Here is a 20,942-nt window from a genome sequence, read left to right on the forward strand (position 1 = left end):
GACAGAGACATATAAATATCTTCATCATGGCCTACATCACATAGTGCTATTATTAGGCATCGGCCTTTGTCTTTATTACTTCAATCTACTCAGTGATAACAATTCACTCAGTAGTAATAATTAACATGTATTGAGTGGCTATTCTATGCAGCCCCTGTGCAAAGCCCTTAAACACATAATTTTATTTAACCTTCATAGCTATATCACAAGGCAGATACTACTACCATGCCCCACTAAAGCTCAGAAAGGTTAAATAATCCGGTGTGTACAGCCAATGAGTGACAGAGCAGGGATTTGAACCCAGACCTTTCTTTTCCACAGTCTACCTTCATGACCTTGCCAGACTATACCAGATGAATTAGAGTTAGCACACTGTGGACACTCAGTTATTTATGGAGTGAATAGAGCATTGAAACACCTCAATTTGGTTTAGTCAGTGTTTATGTGATATGTACTATGTACAGGGCATTTAAAGACCATTATATAAATATTTATTAAGGTTATATTAAAACCACAATTAGATACCACTTCACACCCACTAGGATGTCTAAAATTAAAAAGACAGACAACATGTATGGCCAAAGATGTAGAGAAACTGGAACACTCATACATTGCTGGTAGGAATGTAAAATGGTACAGCCATTTTGCGAAATAGTTCTCGCGGTTCCTTACAATGTTAAACATAGAATCACCATATGGTCCAGCAGGTTCACTTTCAAAGAAATTCAAAACATATGTCCACACAAAAACTTGTGCATGAATGTCATAGTCCAAATATCGATCAATTGATGAATAATTCATACAACAGAATAGTATTTACTCATAAACAGGAGTGAAGTTCCAATACATGTACAACATAGAGGAATCCTGAAAACCTAATGCTAAATGAAAGAAGCCAGACACAAGAGGCCACATATTGTCTGGTTCCATTTGTATGAATTGGCCAAAATAGGCAAATCCATAGAAAAATAAAGTAGATTAGTGGTTACCAGGGCTTTGGAGGGGGGAGAGATAGGAAGTGACTGCTTAATTGGTAAAGGATTTCTTTTTGAAGGTGAGGAAAATGTTTTACAATTAAGCAGTGGTGATGGTTGTAGAATTCTGAAATACTCCAAAAATCACTTAATTGGACACTTGAAAAGAGTGAATTTTATGGTATACAAATAGATTATAGCTCAATAAAGCAGTTAGTTTTAAAATACTACATGCTAGGTGCAAAGATAAGGAAAACAGCTAGCATTCCTTTGGAGCTTACTCTTTAATTGGGAGAGATGACTGTAATCAAATCATTTTAATGAGATATAATATATGTCAAAATAGAGATATGTAAACCAGGCTCTGGGATCACAGGACAGAATAAATAACTACTGTGGGCATGTGGGAAAGTTTACCTTTGGAAGCATCTGAGCTGGATTGTGAAGGATGAGTTCACAGGGGGTGGATCCTAGTTCAGCCAGCCCTAGGGAACACCCAAAGCATGCCACAAAGCACAGTGAGAAGAAGGAACAGTCTCCACGTGTTCTGGGAATGGGTATTCCATGTGAATGTATGAGCATAGGGCACACAAGACGTGATTCAAATGTGAAGAACCCCAAAACTCTGGCCTCAGCCAGATGGAGAGGAGCCCACACGTGTAATGCCAAGAAGTTGGATTTATCCTGGAAAGAGTGTAATGTCATCCAAGGCTTTTAAGCACATGAATGACCTGATGAGATGTCTGTTTTCTGTAGATGACCCTAGTAGCAATGTGGGAAATGAATGGGAGGGGGAAGGGTCAGAAGTTCTTGGAGACAGTGGTAGTTGGAGAAGGGATTATGTCTGCCATCCCATTTGAACCTGTGGTAAAGAGATTTTTCTGTCTCTACTCTGTCTCAGGGCTTTCTCCCCCTATCCCTGAGAGAATTTTTCAGAGCCTAAGATGTTGGCTGGGCCACGAGTTGCCTTTCTCCCCAGAGGCCTGCCTCTCCTGCACTTGTGTCTCCACCATAAGCAGAGTGAAAGAAAGCACCTTGCCCTGGCAGGCCCTACAGTCTAGATTTGGGCTGAGAGATACGAAGTCCCATGATAGCCTTGGGTTTTAGCTGGGTTCTTTAATATACCTTTTACCAAAACTTTACTTTTATTAATAGATATGTATAGGCCTATTAATAAAGCCAGTTCCTTTTTATTCTTAGGGCTATTACTATATAAAAGGCTGCTTTGGGGGTGCTTGAGTGGCTCATTTGGTTAAGTGGCTGGCTCTTGATTTCAGCTCAGGTCATGATCTCACAGTTGTGAGTTCAAGGCCCAGGTTGTGGGCTCTGTGCTGACAGTGTGGAGCCTAGTTGGGATTCTCTCTCTCTCTCTCTCTCTCTCTCTACCCCTACTCTGCTTACACTCTCTCTGTCTCTCTGTCTCTCAGTTAAAATAATAATAATAATAATAATAATAATAATAATGAACTTTTTTTTTTAAAGGCTGCTTTGTCAGAGATTCCCAGATGGAATTTGGAGCACTAAACACCACACTGAACTCTTAACAGTAGTAGTGGTAATAGGAAGAGAAAAATTCCTGACATTTCAGAGGTAGGGTCAACCTAGTAGGGCCCGGGAGGAATTCTGCCTAATAGCAGCTTGTGCAGGAGGAGGGGGAGATGCCATCACCAGAGGCGTGTGAGTAGGTGACATTTAACTCCCATTCTAGAGATCTGTGCATTATACAGTGTTTTGCTATATAATTGTTTTTTAAGTTATTTATTTATTTAAAGAGAGAGAACCAGCAGGGGAGGAGCAGGGATGGGGGAGACAGAAGATCCGAAGCAAGCTCTGAGCTATCAGCACAGCCCAGTGCAGGGTTCAAAGTCACTAACCATGAGATCATGACCTGAGCCGAAGTTGGACACTTAACCAACTGAGCCACCCAGGCACCCCTGCACTGCTTTTGATAAAAATAATGTTTTCTTTTTTACCATGTTCCTTTAAAACCAGTGTTATTTTATTTTGTTTGATTTGTTTTCTTTATGCCCACAGAGAAAAACATTGTGCCTAAGAGTGGATCCCTGTCAACATTTTATTTAACTACATAAGAGTGGACATTTTACAAAACCTGAAAACGTCTACTTTTAGGAGAACTGAAATTTATTTTTTTTAGTTAGATGATTAAACCCTCACTCTTGTCATTGTGTATCCTCTGGCTTGTTTGCAAATGTTAGGGCAGACGCCTTAGTTCCAGCTCTGCTCACCAGTCGTGGGCCGTTCGGGGCCATCACCCATTTGTGTCACAGCGGTTTTATTAATTCTTTGAAGAACAGGAGACGAATGACATGAGACAGTAATGATTCCTACAAGAGCTGCCCTTTGATCAAAGTCTTTGAGACCCGACACTGGTGCTTTTTGTTGGTGGTGTGTGCTGCTCTGGGATAGCACCAGACTTTGAAGTGCTTTATTGTTTTTTTATGAGTTTTATGAGATTTCCTTTTCCTCTGCTTCATTTCTAATAACTGGCTTTTAATCCTATCATCATGGCCAAGAAATTTGTCTCTAAAGAGCATTAGTTTACCATGCAGCAAAACAGAGCAAATATATTAAGTCCCTGAACCTTTCAGATAAAAACACACATTTTGCCACCTTAAGCATTTTGTAGTTTTTATTCCCAGTGCTTCTCACCAAAAGCAATATTTTTTTTTATGTTTTTCAAAGGCAAGATTGAACAAAAGACAGGAACACAGTAACGAGTGTCTGCTATATAACCGAAGAGAGCAATGTGTTCTTCTGTTTTCCACATCTTATTATGACAGGGGCATGTTGGCTTAACTCTATTTTTTCCCAAAGCCTTGTGATAAAAATTACTATAAGTTTAGATCACTCCTCCTACTTACAAACACCTACATTTCAGTTCTTTATTTATCATATACTAAAAGGGTCACTTAACATAGTTATTTCTTTACAAGGACAAACAGTCATGATGAGTTAGGATATTTGTCAATAATTTGCTAGTATAATGTCTTTTCTAAATGCAAGAATGTAGTCAGAAAAGACAAAATTTTTCAGCTTGGGGCACCTGGCTGGCTCAGTCAGTTAAGTATCTGGCTCTTTTGGCTCAGGTCATGATCTCACAGTCATGCGATTGAGCCCCATGTTGGGCTCTGAGCTGAATATGGAGCCTGGTTGGGATTCATATTCTCTCTCTCTCTCTCTCTCTCTCTCTCCCCACCTCCCCCACTCATGCACATGCTTTTTCTCTCTCTCAAAATAAATTAAAAAAAAAGGTTTTAGCTTAATTGTGCTATTTAAGTAAAAAAGCTTTCCTAAGCCATAAAAAATGTTTTCTCTTCCTGTATTTTTGCTTACCATTACCACTGAGAAATGCTGATAACATTAATAAGATCAGTCATTTTTCAAATACAGACTTGCCAGAACAGTATGGCTACTGAGTATTTAACTATCAGTGTGGCTCTTATAATTTAAAGATTCTGGTCTGTTCTGGTAAGACCAGTAAAGCTTGCTCCTGCAGGGAGTCTTGTTTTTAATAAATCTAATATTTTTAGAAAACATGTTCATTTGGGAAACATTTTGTTTATAATTTTTTCTTACTGCCTTTTTCTCAGATGCTTTCATTGGTGGATCCACATTCACTTTATAAAAAATTAATTTAAAAAGCACTAATGTTCACTTCTTTGATGAATCTCGACATGTCCCAAGAACCTGCTAGAGTCTCCTTGCAGAGCTAATGGTGATATGTCCCTGTCTCAAAACATTAAGGAAAGTGTATTTTGCTTTGAGCTGACCTACCTGACCTTAGACTTGTGAGTCCTGCCCACACAGCAGTGTCTCCTACAACTCCAGCCGTCACAGTTCCTGCCCTGTCCTCTGCTCACCTCATCAGCGTTTCCCTCTCTCTGGCCATGTGGGCGCTCCCGTGTCATTTGCTCTCCTGTAAGAAGCTGCTCAGAATCCGGTTACCATGACAGATGAACCAAAGGAAAATGTTTCATGCCTGCACCCAAGTTACTCTGTGTTGGTACTTACTACTCAGTATGGAAAAATTATTATTTGAGAGAAGCTAGAGGGATTCTTGGTATTTAGGAGAATGTATTTCTTTGTTTCTCCTTGAAAAGAGTTAATTCACCACCCATTTGTACACTCACATATGAACTTTCAATCTGTCTTCTGGACAATTAAGGAAAGAAATGGAGCTGCTCAAACCACAGGTGCATGTTCAGATATTTTATTCTAGTCCAGTGGCTCTTAATCTTTGTTGGGTCTTGAATCCATCCCTCTGAAACCATGGAGAAAGTAAAGAAGTACGCTCCAAAAATGTACATACGGGGCGCCTGGGTGGCTCAGTCGGTTAAGCGTCCGACTTCAGCTCAGGTCACGATCTTGTGGTCTGTTCGAGATTGAGCCCCGCGTCGGGCCCTGTGCTGACAGCTCAGAGCCTGGAGCCTGCTTCGGATTCTGTGTCTCCCTCCCTCTCTGACCTTCCCCCATTCATGCTCTGTCTCTCTCTCTCTGTCTCAGAAATAAATAAACATTTTTAAAAAATGTACATACAATACAGAAAACATTTTATAGACAATTTCAAGGGTTTCTTAGGCTCACATGAGGCCATCCAAGGTCTTGTGAAAGGCCCATGAGTCCCAAGAACACCTGTTCAGTAAACCTGCAGCCCTTCTCTGTTTCCATCCAACATGTATGATTATCGTTAGGGATGTGTCAGAGAGATTTTCTCGCCTGTGTTTCTGTCACTCCCAGCTGCTAAGTGTCAAAGAAACCTTATCAACCTCCCTCCTGCCGATTGCTCAGAGGTTGCCCTCAGAAAACATAACTGATGATATAGATCATGCTTGTAATTGATTATCTCAGAGGAAGCCTTTATTTCTGTTAGGCCTTACAGCTTCTGGCAGCCCCATGGCCATGGCACTAATTTGCAAGTTCACTGCCTATAACCATGTTCACCATTGTCCAATGTAGCCGTCATAACATTAACTAAAGTCATTGCCACTAATTAATCTTGCCCTTTCCTTTTTCTAAAATTATGCTCTTAGTGGATCCTTCAGTTCCCAAAACTGTAAAATGATTCCCTTTATACCCTTTTCTGGGTTTTATGCACTCAAGTCTCAATTTATGATTACCCGAGCACCTGAGCTTTCCAAATAACACCAATACTGATTACTCCTGTGTACCGGCCCTTGTAAGTGGCAGATGCAGCCATCAGTTTCTGATTACTGTCAGTCACCACTAATCTTTACTGTGACTTGCCTCTGGCACATAATGAGAATTTCTCAAATGTTAATTCTAAAATTAGTCATTACTTAAATAGTAAAAGAGGTTCTTTAAAATACAGCTTAATTAACTATCTTAATTAAAGAGATCAACTATAAAAGCTGATTATTTTAAGGCCCTGAGAATTCTTTTTTTTTTTCTTAAAGATTTCTTAGGTTTTTGTTTTGTATTATTGGGAGGGTTGCTTTTTTGGTAAGCAAATCTAAAACAATTTTGGTTTGGTTCTTTGTGGGAAGATGGAGAGATTAAAATGTTTTTAAACAAATTCCTTACAAGGTAGAATAGGACAAAAGATTCTAATATTATCTAAACATTATTCCATGTAAGTGGCAGTGGCCTGTTACTGTATATTTTATTTATTTGTTTATTTATTTATTTGCTCTTCTTAACAAATATATTTCAAGGGTGCCTAGCTGGTTCAGTATGTGGAGCATGGAGCTCTGGATCTCTGGGTTGTGAGTTCGAGCCCCACGTTGGGTGTAGAGATTACTTAAAAATAAAATCTTTAAAAAGATGTAACTCTAAATGTATTAAGTGAAAGACTCCTTAAGTAATGATGGACTCCTTAGCACCGTTCTCCTAATCTGCCCCCGGATTACTGGTAGCCAGCATTGTATCCTTCAGGAAGGTGATTAGAGGACTCCCTCCTGGAGAACCAGAAAAATGACAAAAATGTGTGATTATATTTGTAACTATATAATCCCAAATCTTGTCATTTTAACCACTTCTAAGTGTACAGTTGAATGGTAATGCTACGTAATATTACATTGGCAATGCTGTGCAGTTGTCATCACTATTTTCAAAAGTTTTCATCACCTCAGAGACTCTAACCATTTACCATAACTCCCCATGTCCTTTTCCCTCTTAACCACTAATCCTTCTTTCTATGTATTTACTATATCTTGCTTTCTTATACAGCACTGCTAAGAAGTGCAGGTAAGTTTTATTCTGTAAAATATCTTTATAATATATGGTATTTTGCTATCATTATCTGTAGTGTCTGTCAGTGTTAATCTATTGCTGCATAACGAATTACCTCAAAACCCAGTGTCTTCAAACAACAGTTTGTCTTCAAACTATTCTTCAAATAGTCATATATTATTTATTATGGTTTCTGTGGGTGAGGAATTCAACCTAGGCTTATGGAGATGATGTATGTGCCTCTGCTCCATGATGACTAGGGCCTTTAATGGAGGACCCCAAGTCTGAGATCTGGAAACATCTCAAGGCTCATGCACTCACATGTCTGGCAATTGATGATGTCTGTAACCTAGGGGCCTGCTTGGAGTTGTCAACTTGAACATCCACACATGGTTTCTCCATGCGGCCTGGGCTTCCCCACAACATGGTGGCTAGACTCCAAACACAAGCAACCCAAGACATAAAATGGATTCAGCAACCAAGTGGAAGCCATAGAAGTCACACATGCTGTCACCTTCACTGTATTCTGTTGATCAAGACAGTTACAAAGTCCCACCCAGGTTCAAGGGAGAAAAACACAGACCCCACCTCTAAATGTAGGTGTGTCATTGTCACACTGTGAGAAGAACATGTCAAATAGAATAAGAATGGGTGTGGCTGTCTTTGGAAATGCAGTGTGTGTCTACTATAGTACCTCCAGCTGGAATTCTCTAAAACGGACTCTAATTTTCCTTTACTGCTAGCTAATCAATTGTGGTGATATGCATTCTACTTTCTCTAATGAGGAGGTTGAGATTTACACATAGAAAAGAAGATGAAAAACAAGATAATGATGGAGCTTTTCTTAGAAAAGAGAAATATATTTCTTGAAAACAAGATAATTATTAAGATGTGTCTACTAAAGAAGCAGTTCTAATTACTAGCTTTAATTCTATTTGAAAAAAAAATGCTCCCTAATCAAAAAAAAAAACCACTTTAATATGAAAAACACTGTTTATGAACATTGTATTTATAGTTAGGTTAAGAAAACATTTTTGTAGGTTCTTGATTGACTTGAAATACTTAAATATACAATTCTCCTTTCCCAACTTGAAGTATTTTAATACATAGTTCTCTGGTCCCTGACATACCTCTAGAGCAGATAGTTTATGAAGTATAATTTTATTACATAAATTCCATAGCCACGTTACCTAACATCTCTAAACCTTTAGTGTCCTCATCTAAAATGTAGGAAGAATATTAGTACCTGTCTCACAGAGCTGGCATGAGGATCAAATGAGTTAATATATGTTAAGTGCTAGGCACATTGTAAGTGCTAAAAAAAAGTTAGACACAGAAAGTCTATAGATTTGTTCATGTTATTCTACATATATGTATATATGAAGAGTCAGCGTAATTGAATTCATTTCCAACAAGGTGTTCAAAAGAGAAAGGAATATGGTTACTGAAAATAGTTGGTTCAACTGTTTTATTTAGGAAAAACATATTAGATTGCTTCTTAATTTGCTGTTTGTTTTTCCCAGTTTGAAAAAGAAAAACAGCATGATATTCGATCATTCTTTTCACCAAAACCTAAGAAAAGGCAGTTGGTGACCTCCTGCGATGAATTGGGGATATTCCAGGAGAAAAATACTGTCGTTTTGGCAAACCCTGGAAAAATAGCCACGAGACATATCATGGATTATGAAAGCAATTTTGAGCCTGAAGGTAAAAGATTAAAGTTGGTTACCGCCAATGACCACCACAGTGCCCCAGAGGAGAAGCCATCCTGGCTCAGGCAAACCACGGCTCCTGCCCAGGCAACCACCCGACCTCTTCCTGGAAAGGGCTGGCCGTGTGGCCTCTGCACCTATATCAATAACTCCACGTTACCGTATTGTGAAATGTGTGAGAATCCTCGAGGCGGTGCTGGTGAGTAGATGGAGTGTGGCCCTGGAGGGGGCTGGTGGTGTTGTCTTCACCTAGCCAGTGTTTTTAGAGGCAACTGCTGTATCGGGTTAGTGTGACTCGGCACTGACTTCAGCTTTTAAGCTGGAGTAAGAACTTTATACAGTGAAGACTGAATTTATCCCCTTGTGGAACATGCAAAACTTCCAGGTCTGTCAAGAATGTATATCCCGGAGCGTCTGTGACATGGCATTAATTTGGCACAAATGGACATTTCTCATTAATGCCAGCAGGATGTGAATTCAATGGGCAGGAATTGAAGCTCGGTTGCTATGGCAGCAAATATGCCTTATAGTCATAGACCTGCTGTTTTCTTTCTCCTGTAGATAATACTTGTTTTAAAAGAAATTACAGATTGTTTTTGTTTAAATAGCAAAATAATCCGGTGTAGCTTCTTTGCCTACTATGATATATATGGTGTCCTGTTTCATGCATGACAAATCATAAAAATTCCTCTACAGATCTTCTTTTAAGAACCAATTTGTAGGTTTTATGAGTTTATTCTTTTCCAAGTCCTGCTATTTTAAAAGTAGAAATTATAAACATACCTCAGAATATGTTTTTATAGCATGATATGCCTTTTTCTGATGTTTTGTTTTTGAAATGATTATTAATACTGAGGCTGTCTTAAGAAAAAAGATCATTAGTATTTCTTTGGTTTCCAGTGTTAGAGACCATGTTCATGGTAACTCAAAATGCCAAGTTGACAGTTTTGGAAACTGCAAGGAGTTGTTTTATCAGCAGTGATCATTGTACACATCTCCTTTTCCATCATAGGTGAATTCTTTAGAGAAGTGACATGAACCAAGAGTTAGCTGACACACAGGCAGTACTGCAGATCCCGCCTGCCTTTCTTGCTTTTTCTGCATCTTAGTTTTAATCTGAAAGAAAATGTAATCAGTAGCTGAGTCTTTCCTCTTTCAATTCTGGGTGTTCCTACAAAAATGACAAGTCTGCCATCTGGGTGGTTATATTTGTAACGTCAACACCTGTTGTCTATGAACTAAATTGGAACCACAAGCTTATTCCATATAATCTCTGTCACAATCTGCATTATCTCATTCAATTTCCAACTACTCTAGGCCATAAAAATAAAGTATCTCATGACTACAGAATAATGTCAGTTCACATTAAGTATAAGTTGAGTGATTTAGCAACGAAAATCACAGTTTAATAGGGTTTTATATTCTGATTTTTCTTTGTGATACCAAGATCAACAGTGAAAGTTTCAAGACCCATGGTTTAATAAGATAACTCTCAAGGAACCTAAAGAAACTCCTTTTGTGACTGTTAAAGTCTGAAGTACAGAAGTACATATTCTAAGTAACAGTGATACTACTGTATATAAAAGTTGTAATTATTAGATTAGTATTACTATACTTGGCATAATGATTTCTAACCTTGATGTGGAAGGACCCCCAAAAGTACTGAAAGGCAGAATTCTAATTGATGTAAATTTTTTTTTTTGAGAGAATGAGCGTGAGTGAGCGAGGTGCAGAGAGAAAGGGAAGGAGAGAGAATCCCCCAAGGGCACAGAAAGAGGGAGAGAGAGAGAAAGGGAAAGAGTGTGGAGTCTGAAGTGGGGCTTGAGCTCATGAAATGTGAGATTATGACCTGAGCTAAGTTGGATGCTTAACCAGCTGCACCACTCAGGTGCCCCGAATTCATCTACATTTTTTAATCAGCGTTTGCCATACAACGCTTTGAGGAAATGGTGGAATCCAAAAAACTAAAGGAGCAATATTAGGAAATTACAGTCCTATAAAGGTTGCTAATTCAGTCTCCATTACATTTGGTAAATTTTGGCAATAGTATATATTGAACACTAATATTTGTCAATAAGTAACACTTTTCTTCTGCTTTTTTTTTTTTAAAGTAATCCCTATGCCCAACGTGGGGCTTGAACTCACAACCCTAAGATCTAGAATCGCATGCTGTACTGCGCCAGCCAGGTGCCCCTCTTGTGCTTTGTTCTTAACATCCATAGCTTATACTTGACATCTTACAGCTCATAGGCCCATACTTCTTTCTCTCACTTGAACTGTAGCTTGTACACATGCCTATGTAACATCTGCACCCTGGGTGTCTTACAGGTTCTTCAAGGTTAATATTTCCAAGGTGGAATTCTTGATTCACCACCACCACACCTAACACCTAAATCTTCTCTTCCCTCATCATCCTTACATGATGCAGCATCCTTGATTCCTCTCTCTCCTCCCACACTCGATTTGTCAAGTTTTGCTGGCATAACTTCTAAAGTGTATCTTGATTCTGGCCACTTTTTCTTTATTGCTACCATCCTACTGGAAGCCACCATTTTCTCTCCCAGACCTCAGTGGCATCCCTGCTAGATTCCCCGTGGCCCTTCAGTACACAGCAGCCAGAGTGATCCTTTAAAAACCCAGATGGTTATATTCCTTTGCCTAAAACCCTTACTGGCTTCATTTCTATCTGACACTTCAAATGGAATCTCTAGGAAGCAAGGACCTGTCTATCTCATTCCTCACTGTCTGTCCAGCACGTAGAGTTGTACTTGGCATTTAGTGAGTCCCAATAAATGTCTCCAGAGAATGAACAAACATTGTTCACTTTCTTTCTTTTTATAAGACCTAGCTATGACTTTTTAAAAACTGGTCTTAGAGTAAATAACGATTGTATCTAAATTTATGTGTAAGTTGTTTGATTTTCATAATTCTACAAATAGATAGCCTTGGCGATACCCAGGATACAGATGAAAATGGGAAAGGTGATCCTCAGAAAGACACATACAACAAAGCTGGGACTAGTTCTGACTGTGAAAAACAAGGCCTTACACCCTCAGAACCTAAACCGTTGGCTGAGAGCAAGGAAGAAATAGCGAAAATTGAGAGAGAGGACGGACTCACACCGCAGCCAGGTGATGGTAAGTCTCATTTCCATTTCCAGTGTTCTCACTTAGAGAATACTGTGAGTAGATTTGTGACTACTACCACGTTGCAGAGTCTTTGTATTCCCATTTATATTAAAGATACAGCCATTTGGAACCAATCCTTAAACAGCAGATGGCTGGAGGAACAGAGCTATGGGCACTCAGATACGACACAGAAAGCAAAGCCGACCTGTCGTTTCACATGCTGCCCCCAGCCCGTGGCCCAGCCTCATCCGAGCCAGGCCCGTCCACGCAAGAGGCAGTGGTTCTGGTATTTAGGAGGTTCTTTGGACAAAACAGTAAAGATTGACAGATTATTAACAGCCACTTGACAGATAATGATCATTTGCACATGAAATTTCTTTTAAATGTCTACAATTCATTGGTATATTTTAAATGTAGGGTTTTGGTTTTTTTTTTTTTTAAGAAAATGTTTTTAAGGCACATAATGTCAAGACAGTATGACTCATGACTACACTTGGAGCCAGCCCTGTAGTGTTTGGATTTATTTACTTTTTGGTTGCTTCCACTCATTACGTAGAGCTATGATGGTTGGCACCTACCAGCCCGTATGTCAGACATCACTATCTTTACGGGCCGGCTGGCCAGAGTTTGTGGGTACTTTGGGGTTCTTTTCTTTTTTTTTAGTAGGAACATTTTGTTGTTTTTGTTTGTTTGCTTGCTTATTTATTTACTTTGAGAGAGAAAGAGAAAACCTAAGCGGGGGAGGAGCAGAGAGGGAGGGAGAGAGAAAGAATCCCAAGCAGGCCCCATACCTAGTGCAAGCCTGACACAGGGCTCAGTCTCATGAAATGTGAGATCAGGACCTGAGCCCAAATCAAGAGTCAGATGCTTAACCAACCGAGACACCCAGGTTCCCCTGGGGTTGCTAATCGGTTAGTGACCATAGTAACCCACAGATTGAGGTTCTCATTATAACAACCCCAAAGCAACTGGGAATGGACAGTTGAACTATTTCTTCTAAATCAGTTCCTGTTAAACACAGATACAATTCAGAATCAGATTCATAGCTTAAAAATTAAAAGTTCATTTAAGAATTTCTGAGCTCAGGGCATCCTCCTGTCTTCTTCCCTCAGCCTTCCTTCCCTCTGATTCCTCAGGGTCTTCTCAGAGAATATCTTGGGATGGCCCCTGGTTTAGGTGTGTTAATTTTAACAGTCTTTAGGTGTGGTCTGAGGCAGGGCATTTCTTTCATAACTCTGGTTTCCTTCTTTCCTTCCAGCACGTCTTGCCTCAAGTGCTGATGATGTTCTTGTTGTAGGACAGCATGTGGCTCACTAGACTAAACATCAGACCCAGAACAAATAACTGGCAATTGTTATCACCTCCTGGGCCATGAGTCTCTTCATCTGTGGCAGGGATATTCTGGCTTGTTAGTTGTAAATTGGTCCATTGATGAAGGCATATGTTAGCTCTACTTACACATACCTTTCAGAAATCACTAGCTAGACCTTTTGAAAGTCTGCCAGTGAAAATTCCACTGGCCTCATCTACTCCAGACAATTCCAGCTTTTTTCCCATACCTGCCCCCTTCCGTTTGTTTTGTTTTGGGGTTTTTTTTTTTTTTGACTTATCAGATCACTGGGCTGAGAATTTCATACAAGCAATAAGCTTCACATCTCCCTGCTAACATGGATTTCCATGAAAAACAAACAGAAGAAAAAGGAGGCACACTATGTTGAAGTGTTCATTCAATCCACATAAGCTCTTAGAACTGGAGTGGTATGTGCTTTGCGGGGACTGAGGTTTTGTTCTAACTGGAACTCCAGGGATCTGGAAGGATGGCTGGGTCTTCACAAGATGTGTCCTCTATAGTCCCAAGCCATTAAATTACATTTCAGGGAAACAATGAAAAGAGAAAGACGTTCCCCCATGTAGCCTCTGGTTACCAGGAATATCAGCTGATTCAGAATCAATCCTCTAATACTTTTTATCAAAGAATGACTTCTGATCTTTAAACATGAATGCATTAGCCATGGTTCTTCAAAAGATCTGAAGGCAGTGATTATACATTGCACTTGTTTTATGTACATTAAGAAAGAAAATCTAATTAACGATGACTTAATATCTTAATGATAGCCCAGACCAGGTCATAGCTCCCTCTGTTGCTTTGCTATTTCTTTCATTTGCCCTGAGGGATGTGGCGGTTTCTCCTGCCTTCATTGGCTGTGCTTGGCAGGTGATAGGCAGCCCTTTTGCACATTGCAGTATCCAGATGTGAGAGAGTGCCCGCTATCTGCAGGGATCTCCTTTTCTGAAGTCCCATAAAGCACTGGCTTACTCATTTGCAAGAATATAAAAAATGTTGGCTGTTCCTCCAGTGATACATATTTACTTCCTTAAATATCAAATTTATTCTCTCCTGCTTTATATCTAAAATTTTTTTCATATACATGATAGCTTCTCATTTCAATACCAAATCAGAGAGAAGCATTTTGAAAACCTTTTAGAAGTAATTAAACTCAACTCATGTAGTAACAACAAGGCACTTGACTCAAGCGTGGTGTTGAAGTAACAACACCACAGTAGTCACGACTAAGCCCGTGCGTGCTTGGGCCTTGCCAGCTACTTCACATCTGCCACCTGGCCAGCAATGATTGTAAAATGCCACACTTATTGGCCTGTAAGATGTGCCAGTTTCAGAGATGTTAATGTGTGGGAAGAATGGACATTTTTGAATTCATGAAATACAGGAATACTCCCAAGTTTGTAAAGTAACCAGTGCCTTGAGTAGAAAAATTAAAATATGATGACATTGCCAAGCAGAATGACAAAGCATAGACTTCCAGATCTGGGGAAACACTTTAAAAGATCACTGAGGTCGGGGCGCCTGGGTGGCGCAGTCGGTTAAGCGTCCGACTTCAGCCAGGTCACGATCTCACGGTCCTCCGTGAGTTCGAGCCCTGCGTCAGGCTCTGGGCTGATGGCTCAGAGCCTGGAGCCTGTTTCCGATTCTGTGTCTCCCTCTCTCTCTGCCCCTCCCCCGTTCATGCTCTGTCTCTCTCTGTCCCAAAAATAAATAAACGTTGAAAAAAAAAATTAAAAAATAAATAAATAAAAGGTCACTGAGGGAAAAATAAAATAAAATTAATGATAATAATAATAATAATAATAATAAAAGTCATTTAGGAACTGTGGCAGAGGTTAAGGGCACAGGCTCCGTAGCTACATGACTGGCCGTAAGTCCTCTTACTGGCGGTATGACCTTGGGCAAGTTAATGTGCCTCAGTTTTCTCCTCTGTAAAATGCACTACTTATTTCTGAGAGGTGTTAAGATATATAGTTAGAACAATGCCTGGCACATTGTAAGGACTTGATAAGTGTTAACTATAATTATTTAGATCCATTTTGATAACCCTGTTCTACAGAATATATTGGTCAGTGAGACCCAGAAGTGATAAATAAAAGGAGATTATCAGAAAAAGAGCTCATGCACATTCATCTTCTTTTGTGAATGTGAAGCACCGGGCCGTAGAGAATCTGGCATGCAGGTGGCCTCTCACAAAGCTGAATTGCTGTCAAACCAAAATGGTGCTCCTTCTGTCTCAAAATCGCTCTAGCAAAATGTCTAGATTCTAGACTTCTTAAGACTAATAACAACTCTTGGTGGCAGGAAATTCTCCCTCATACCTAACTCCTGTCTTCTCAGCTAATTGTGGATTTGTTTCTCTCTTGTGGGGTCATTAGCAAAAGTACAAAGCAACTGGTTCCCATATAGGCCAGTATGGTCTTAGATGGCCTATCATGGTATTTTTATTTCAAGCCCAGACATGTGTCTGTAAAATATGATGTAAAATATTTTGTAAAATATTTTGTAAAATATGATGATATATTTTATATAGCTCTTCCATTCTAACCCACAGAAGATTAAAATAAGCTATTTTGGATAGAGAGGAGGTAAGCCTTCAGGTTCTTTTTTATCTTCTTTATTAGAACAGTTGAAGATCCCAGACAGTTTGCCAGTGTACGATACCTTAATGTTCTGTGCAAGTAAGAATACTGACCGGATTCACCTCTATACTAAGGTAAGCATCATGGGGATTCTACAGCTTAAAACATACAGAAGCCTTCCTTTTTTCCATTTTTCAGTGGATACATTTACTGTTATTAACAATGAGATAGGCATCGAGTTCTTTTCCTCGTTAAAGCTAATTCGAAAATTTCTTTGTTAAATCTAAAGATAGTGAAAGGCAAAACAGCATAGTAGTTAAAAGCACAGACTTCAGGGCTGAATTGCCTCAAATCACATCTGTTACTGAGTATGGGATCTTGAACACATTACTTAACTACTCTGTGCCTCAGTTTTTGCAACTGGAAAACATGGAAAGGAGTTGTTACAAGGGTAACATAAGCTAATTCCTATAAATCACTTAGCGCTGTGCCTAGCCATAAGGAACTCTCAGTAAGATTTAGCTGCTAGGTTTGGTACACACACACACACACACACACACACGCACGCACGCACACCACCTGTACACAAGGGCATACTATGCAGCCATAGAAAAGAATGAGATCTTGCCATTTGCAACAACATGGATGGACCTAGAGCATGTAATGCTAAGTGAAATAAGTCAGAGAAAGAGATACCGCATGATTTCATTTACATGTGGAATCTTAAAAAACAAAACAAAGGAAAAAACAAAGCAAAAACAGACCCATAAATCAGAGAACAAACTGGTGGTTGCCTGAGGGGAGAAGGATGGGGGATGGCAAAGCGGGTGAAGAGGACTGGGAGGTACAGGCTTCTAGCTATGGAATGAATAAGTCACAGGGATGGAAGGTACAGCACAGGGAATACAGTCACTATGACTGTAGTGATAGTGCTGTGTGGTGACAGACACTAGCTGCACTTGTGGTGAACACAGCATACTAGATCTTAGCCAAAAGGGCAGGAAGTGATTGGTGAGCACAGCATGATGTATAGACTTGTCAAATCACCATGTTGCACACCTGAAATTGATGTAACATCGTGTGTCAACTATACTTCAAAAGAGACAAAGTTCTGTCCTTCACAAATCATTTGTAGCAGCAGCAGCATCTTTGCAGAAGCCGGGCTCTGCCCATCTATGTTGAGTAGATTCTAGGAAGCTTTAAAAATATGATTGCTCTGATTCATGCCATGCCCTAGGTTAGTGGTACTCAAGCTTTTCAGTCTCAGGACCTCTTTGTACTTTTAAAAGTTGTCGAGAACCCCAAGGAGCTTTAGTTTATGTGGGTTATATCCATTGACATTTACTACACTTGAAATTAGAGTGGAAACACTTAAAATATTTATTAATTAAGGGTAGTAATAATAAACCCATTATTGATATTCATGTCAATAGCTTATTTTTATGAAACATCATGATATTTTCTGAAACAAAGATAACATTTAGTGAGGAGAGTTGGCATTGTTTTACATTTTTAGCAGTTTCTCTAGGGTCTTAATAGAAGACATTGGGATTCTCATCTCTGCCTATCCTGGGGAAACTTCACCATACATTTGTGACAGAATGGGGGTGAAAAGGGCAAATATTGTTTTACTGTTCTTATGAAGACAGTTTGCCTTTGTGGATACCCTGAAGTGATCTCAGGGTCCCTGTGAGAATCTTTTGCTTAGGTAAACTAGTGTGAGTATTTGAGGAAATACTTGCTGAGATTATGAATACTTCTGTTTGGTCTACAATATCAAATTTCTAACCATTTAAGTATAATAAAATAATAGTTGTACCTTTCTCAATTCATGGGCCAGCCTATCAAAAGAATGCCTTTTTCAAGATTACTTAGGTTACAGGTTTTATACTAAACCCAATAGATATACAGAGATGGCAGGCCGTGTAACAATCTCCAGTGCTAAGTAATAATTAGAAGGGATTGCTAGAATATTAGGAGATGAGTAGGATCGTGAATGCCAGAAGCTTCACGCAACCTCTGTCGTGGGACCACAGCCAAGAGAGAGACACCAGGAATGAAGCCAGGGAGTGAATAGGGCTCCTCTTTAAGGCTTGGACCCCTGCCCACCATGTGGAACCTCTGAGCGTGGAGGGAGCACCTAAGCACCCCCTGCTCCTCTGGAGGCAAGTCCCAGTGACTGAGGCCCCTTCGCCCCGGTGTGGGGAGAGCTCCTGGCCATGCTTCTCAGACCATCACACGAGGATAACACAGAACTGGTCCCCAGAAGGGATGGAAGGTCAAGAAACCAAAAGGCAGACACCAGGCAGAAGAAAACACTGGAATTCAGAAGCCCTTAAACTCCTTAAACTTTCTGTTCTGTACAGTGGAAACTCTGCATCATGGATCACCTGATCAGTGTTTTTCCCCTCTTTGGGTGGAGACAGGAGAGAAACTGCAAAGTCCTGCAGTGACAGCCTTGCTGACCTTCTTCTGTCTCCAGCACCCACCCTGTGTCACATGGGCCACCTCACCTTTTGACATCTCTCTTAATAGTCTCGAGTGCATGTTTATGACTGTGCTACATGCCTATATGTCCCTTTACCATAAAATATTATTCAAGTAATCTCCTAAACATGAGACACTAAGCAGAGGAAACATTAACAGGTCTTTTCACAGCTATAAGGTGAGCTGAGGTGAATCTGGAGGTAGGAATCTGGATTAAAACCCTAGCGCACTGCCTAAAAGCACACCTCTTAAAAGGAAGATCAGTAACGGATGTTTAGCATCCTATGTTGTAGTAACAGCATCCCTCTACAGAGCTGTGGGTTTTGGCCAGAACCCCAAGTCTAATTCAGAGTTCAGAGTTACCATTACATGTCTAAACTTTGAATCAGTGTGTTAAGTACTTTTTGTGTGTTTTTTCCAAAGTGATTGTGGAAACTATAACTTTCTTTTTAGCTGAGAGAATTGGAATAGGAGTCAAGCTGTTGTTGATACAATAGATTTTCATATGCAGGGGTTTTTCTTCCCCTTTTTAAAAGAAATACTCATGTTTAAACCTCATGTTTAACTGACTAAGCCCTCTCCATGGTATTTTTTACCCTTAGAGAGAAAGCAGTGGAGGCATTCAGAGGGCACTGGAGAGCCCGGCCCTTCTCTCCACTCAGCATGCTTGTGGGGAGCTGTGTGTGGGTGGAATCTTGTCAGAACGCCCCCACCCCAGTTTATCTTTTAGGAGACAGGGAATATTGTGCCATCCAAGCAGTGCCTACAGACAAAATGGACTAATCATGCCTTCCTAATCTATAATCAGGATGGAAACCAGATGAACTGTAACTTCATTCCTTTGGATATAAAATTAGACCTTTGGGAAGATTTACCAGCAAGCTTTCAGCTGAAACACAATCGCTCCCTGGTAAGAATAGTCCTCTGCATTTGTTTTCAGTTAAAATGTATTGAGTACTGTAAGACCATTCTGAGTTTCACGAAAGCACCTTGTGGCCTGTCACAGAGCCAGATCACACTGGGCACGTTGTCATCGGTCCAGGCACTGCCTCTGAATTACCCTGGTGCTAAGAAGAAATGTGAAATCGGTTTCCTGAGTGAGCGATCACACCTAGGCTTGCTGTTTCTGTGGATAGAGTCATCCTCACATTGTTGGATTTCTCCTTCACAGGATTAGCAACCGTTATATATCTATATCTGACAGAGTCTCCATTTATCTCTGACAGTTCTAACAATGACAAATTCTGAGAGCAGGGATGGTGCCGTGGTGGGTGACTCCTGCTTCGTCAGAAGCACCAGCATACAGCTGTAAGTCAAGCACCTGCTCAGGAGGCCTTAATTCTGATCTGTGGCCGATTTATCTTCAGTGCTTGGAAGGATCAGCACGTGCAGGGGCTGACAGCATGCAGTGTGCCACTTTTTAGGAGAAAATAGTGATTCTGTGTTTGCCCTTTGAGTGGAAATCAAACATTCCCTGTGGGTCCACTGCACTTGACTTAAAGGAAAAGGTAGCAGTGAGTTATTTTCTTTGGTATCATTTCATCCTGGTTCTCAGATTCACAAAAAGTGGCCAGTTACATATAAATGACTAATAAGTAAGATTAATAGTGACCCTGGTAAAAAATGTTCCAGATTTATTGGTGGCTGTTTTCCTGTAATAACTTAGGTAGTTGGGTAACAAGGCAGTTCTCAGATGTTGCACTGAAACCTGCCACCACTGTAAGACCCCCGCTCCCACGACCAGCTCTGCCTCGGCCACTGCTGGGTTTGTGCTTCTGACAGCCAGGCCCCTTTCGGTCGCACTGGGCACATTATTGCCGTTGGTCCCTATGTGCATTAAGGACATACGCTGGGGCATCCTGAAATGTGTCTTTAGGGAGCCTTTGGGTTGAAAGAGAACTGGCCATCAGTATTTTACAATAAAGATAGGAAGACGGCATCAATCTGAAGAAAGCCTTAAATTGTGACATTCAGAAGCCTATTTGGAGGATATAATAAAACCTCAGTTTTCTAATGTTATAAGTGGCTTTACTTTCAAAGGAAGATGCCTGGTGAGCCATTAGAGCTTTTCATTATCTCATTTTCTGCCAGATTTTGAGGTTTGTTCGAGAATGGAGTAGTCTGACTGCCATGAAGCAAAAGATAATCAGGAAAAGTGGGCAGCTGTTCTGTAGCCCAATTCTTGCTTTGGAGGAGATCACAAAGCAACAAACCAAACAAAACAGTACTAAAAGGTATGCGTTGTCTTTTTTATTTTGTATTATATTATTTTGTCACAGTTACTTCTACAGGGGGGTCTGACACATTTTATGTAACCACTCATGAAATCCTGATGAGTTAAGAGAAAATTATACATAAAACAGTAGCTTATTTTATAGGAATAGAATTAGATGTTTTGTGAATCTGATCAAATCTGCTCAAAAAGATCAGGTTTGTAGGATATTGGTCACCATGAGTCCCACTCATCAGGAGAGAGGCCAGAGTCACAGGCCAGTGTGTCCTGT

The 20,942-nt window shown here is 40.1% G+C and overlaps 1 protein-coding gene across 1 annotated transcript in view; it reads left to right on the top strand.

Annotated features, from left to right (window-relative positions):
* The window catches only part of ZRANB3 (zinc finger RANBP2-type containing 3), a 303,611-nt gene that overhangs the window by 268,117 nt on the left and 14,552 nt on the right, over positions 1-20,942 (top strand). The window contains exons 16-20 of the mRNA XM_047084772.1: positions 8,708-9,095; positions 11,836-12,033; positions 15,994-16,085; positions 19,247-19,348; positions 20,530-20,672. Coding sequence (XP_046940728.1) covers positions 8,708-9,095; positions 11,836-12,033; positions 15,994-16,085; positions 19,247-19,348; positions 20,530-20,672 — 923 coding nt within the window. The remainder of the gene's footprint in view (positions 1-8,707; positions 9,096-11,835; positions 12,034-15,993; positions 16,086-19,246; positions 19,349-20,529; positions 20,673-20,942) is intronic.

The sequence above is a fragment of the Lynx rufus genome, unplaced genomic scaffold (genome assembly GCF_022079265.1).
Source record: "Lynx rufus isolate CCGP_SWC_20201006 ecotype Redwood Valley unplaced genomic scaffold, mLynRuf1.p SCAF_2, whole genome shotgun sequence".
Lineage (NCBI taxonomy): Eukaryota > Metazoa > Chordata > Mammalia > Carnivora > Felidae > Lynx > Lynx rufus.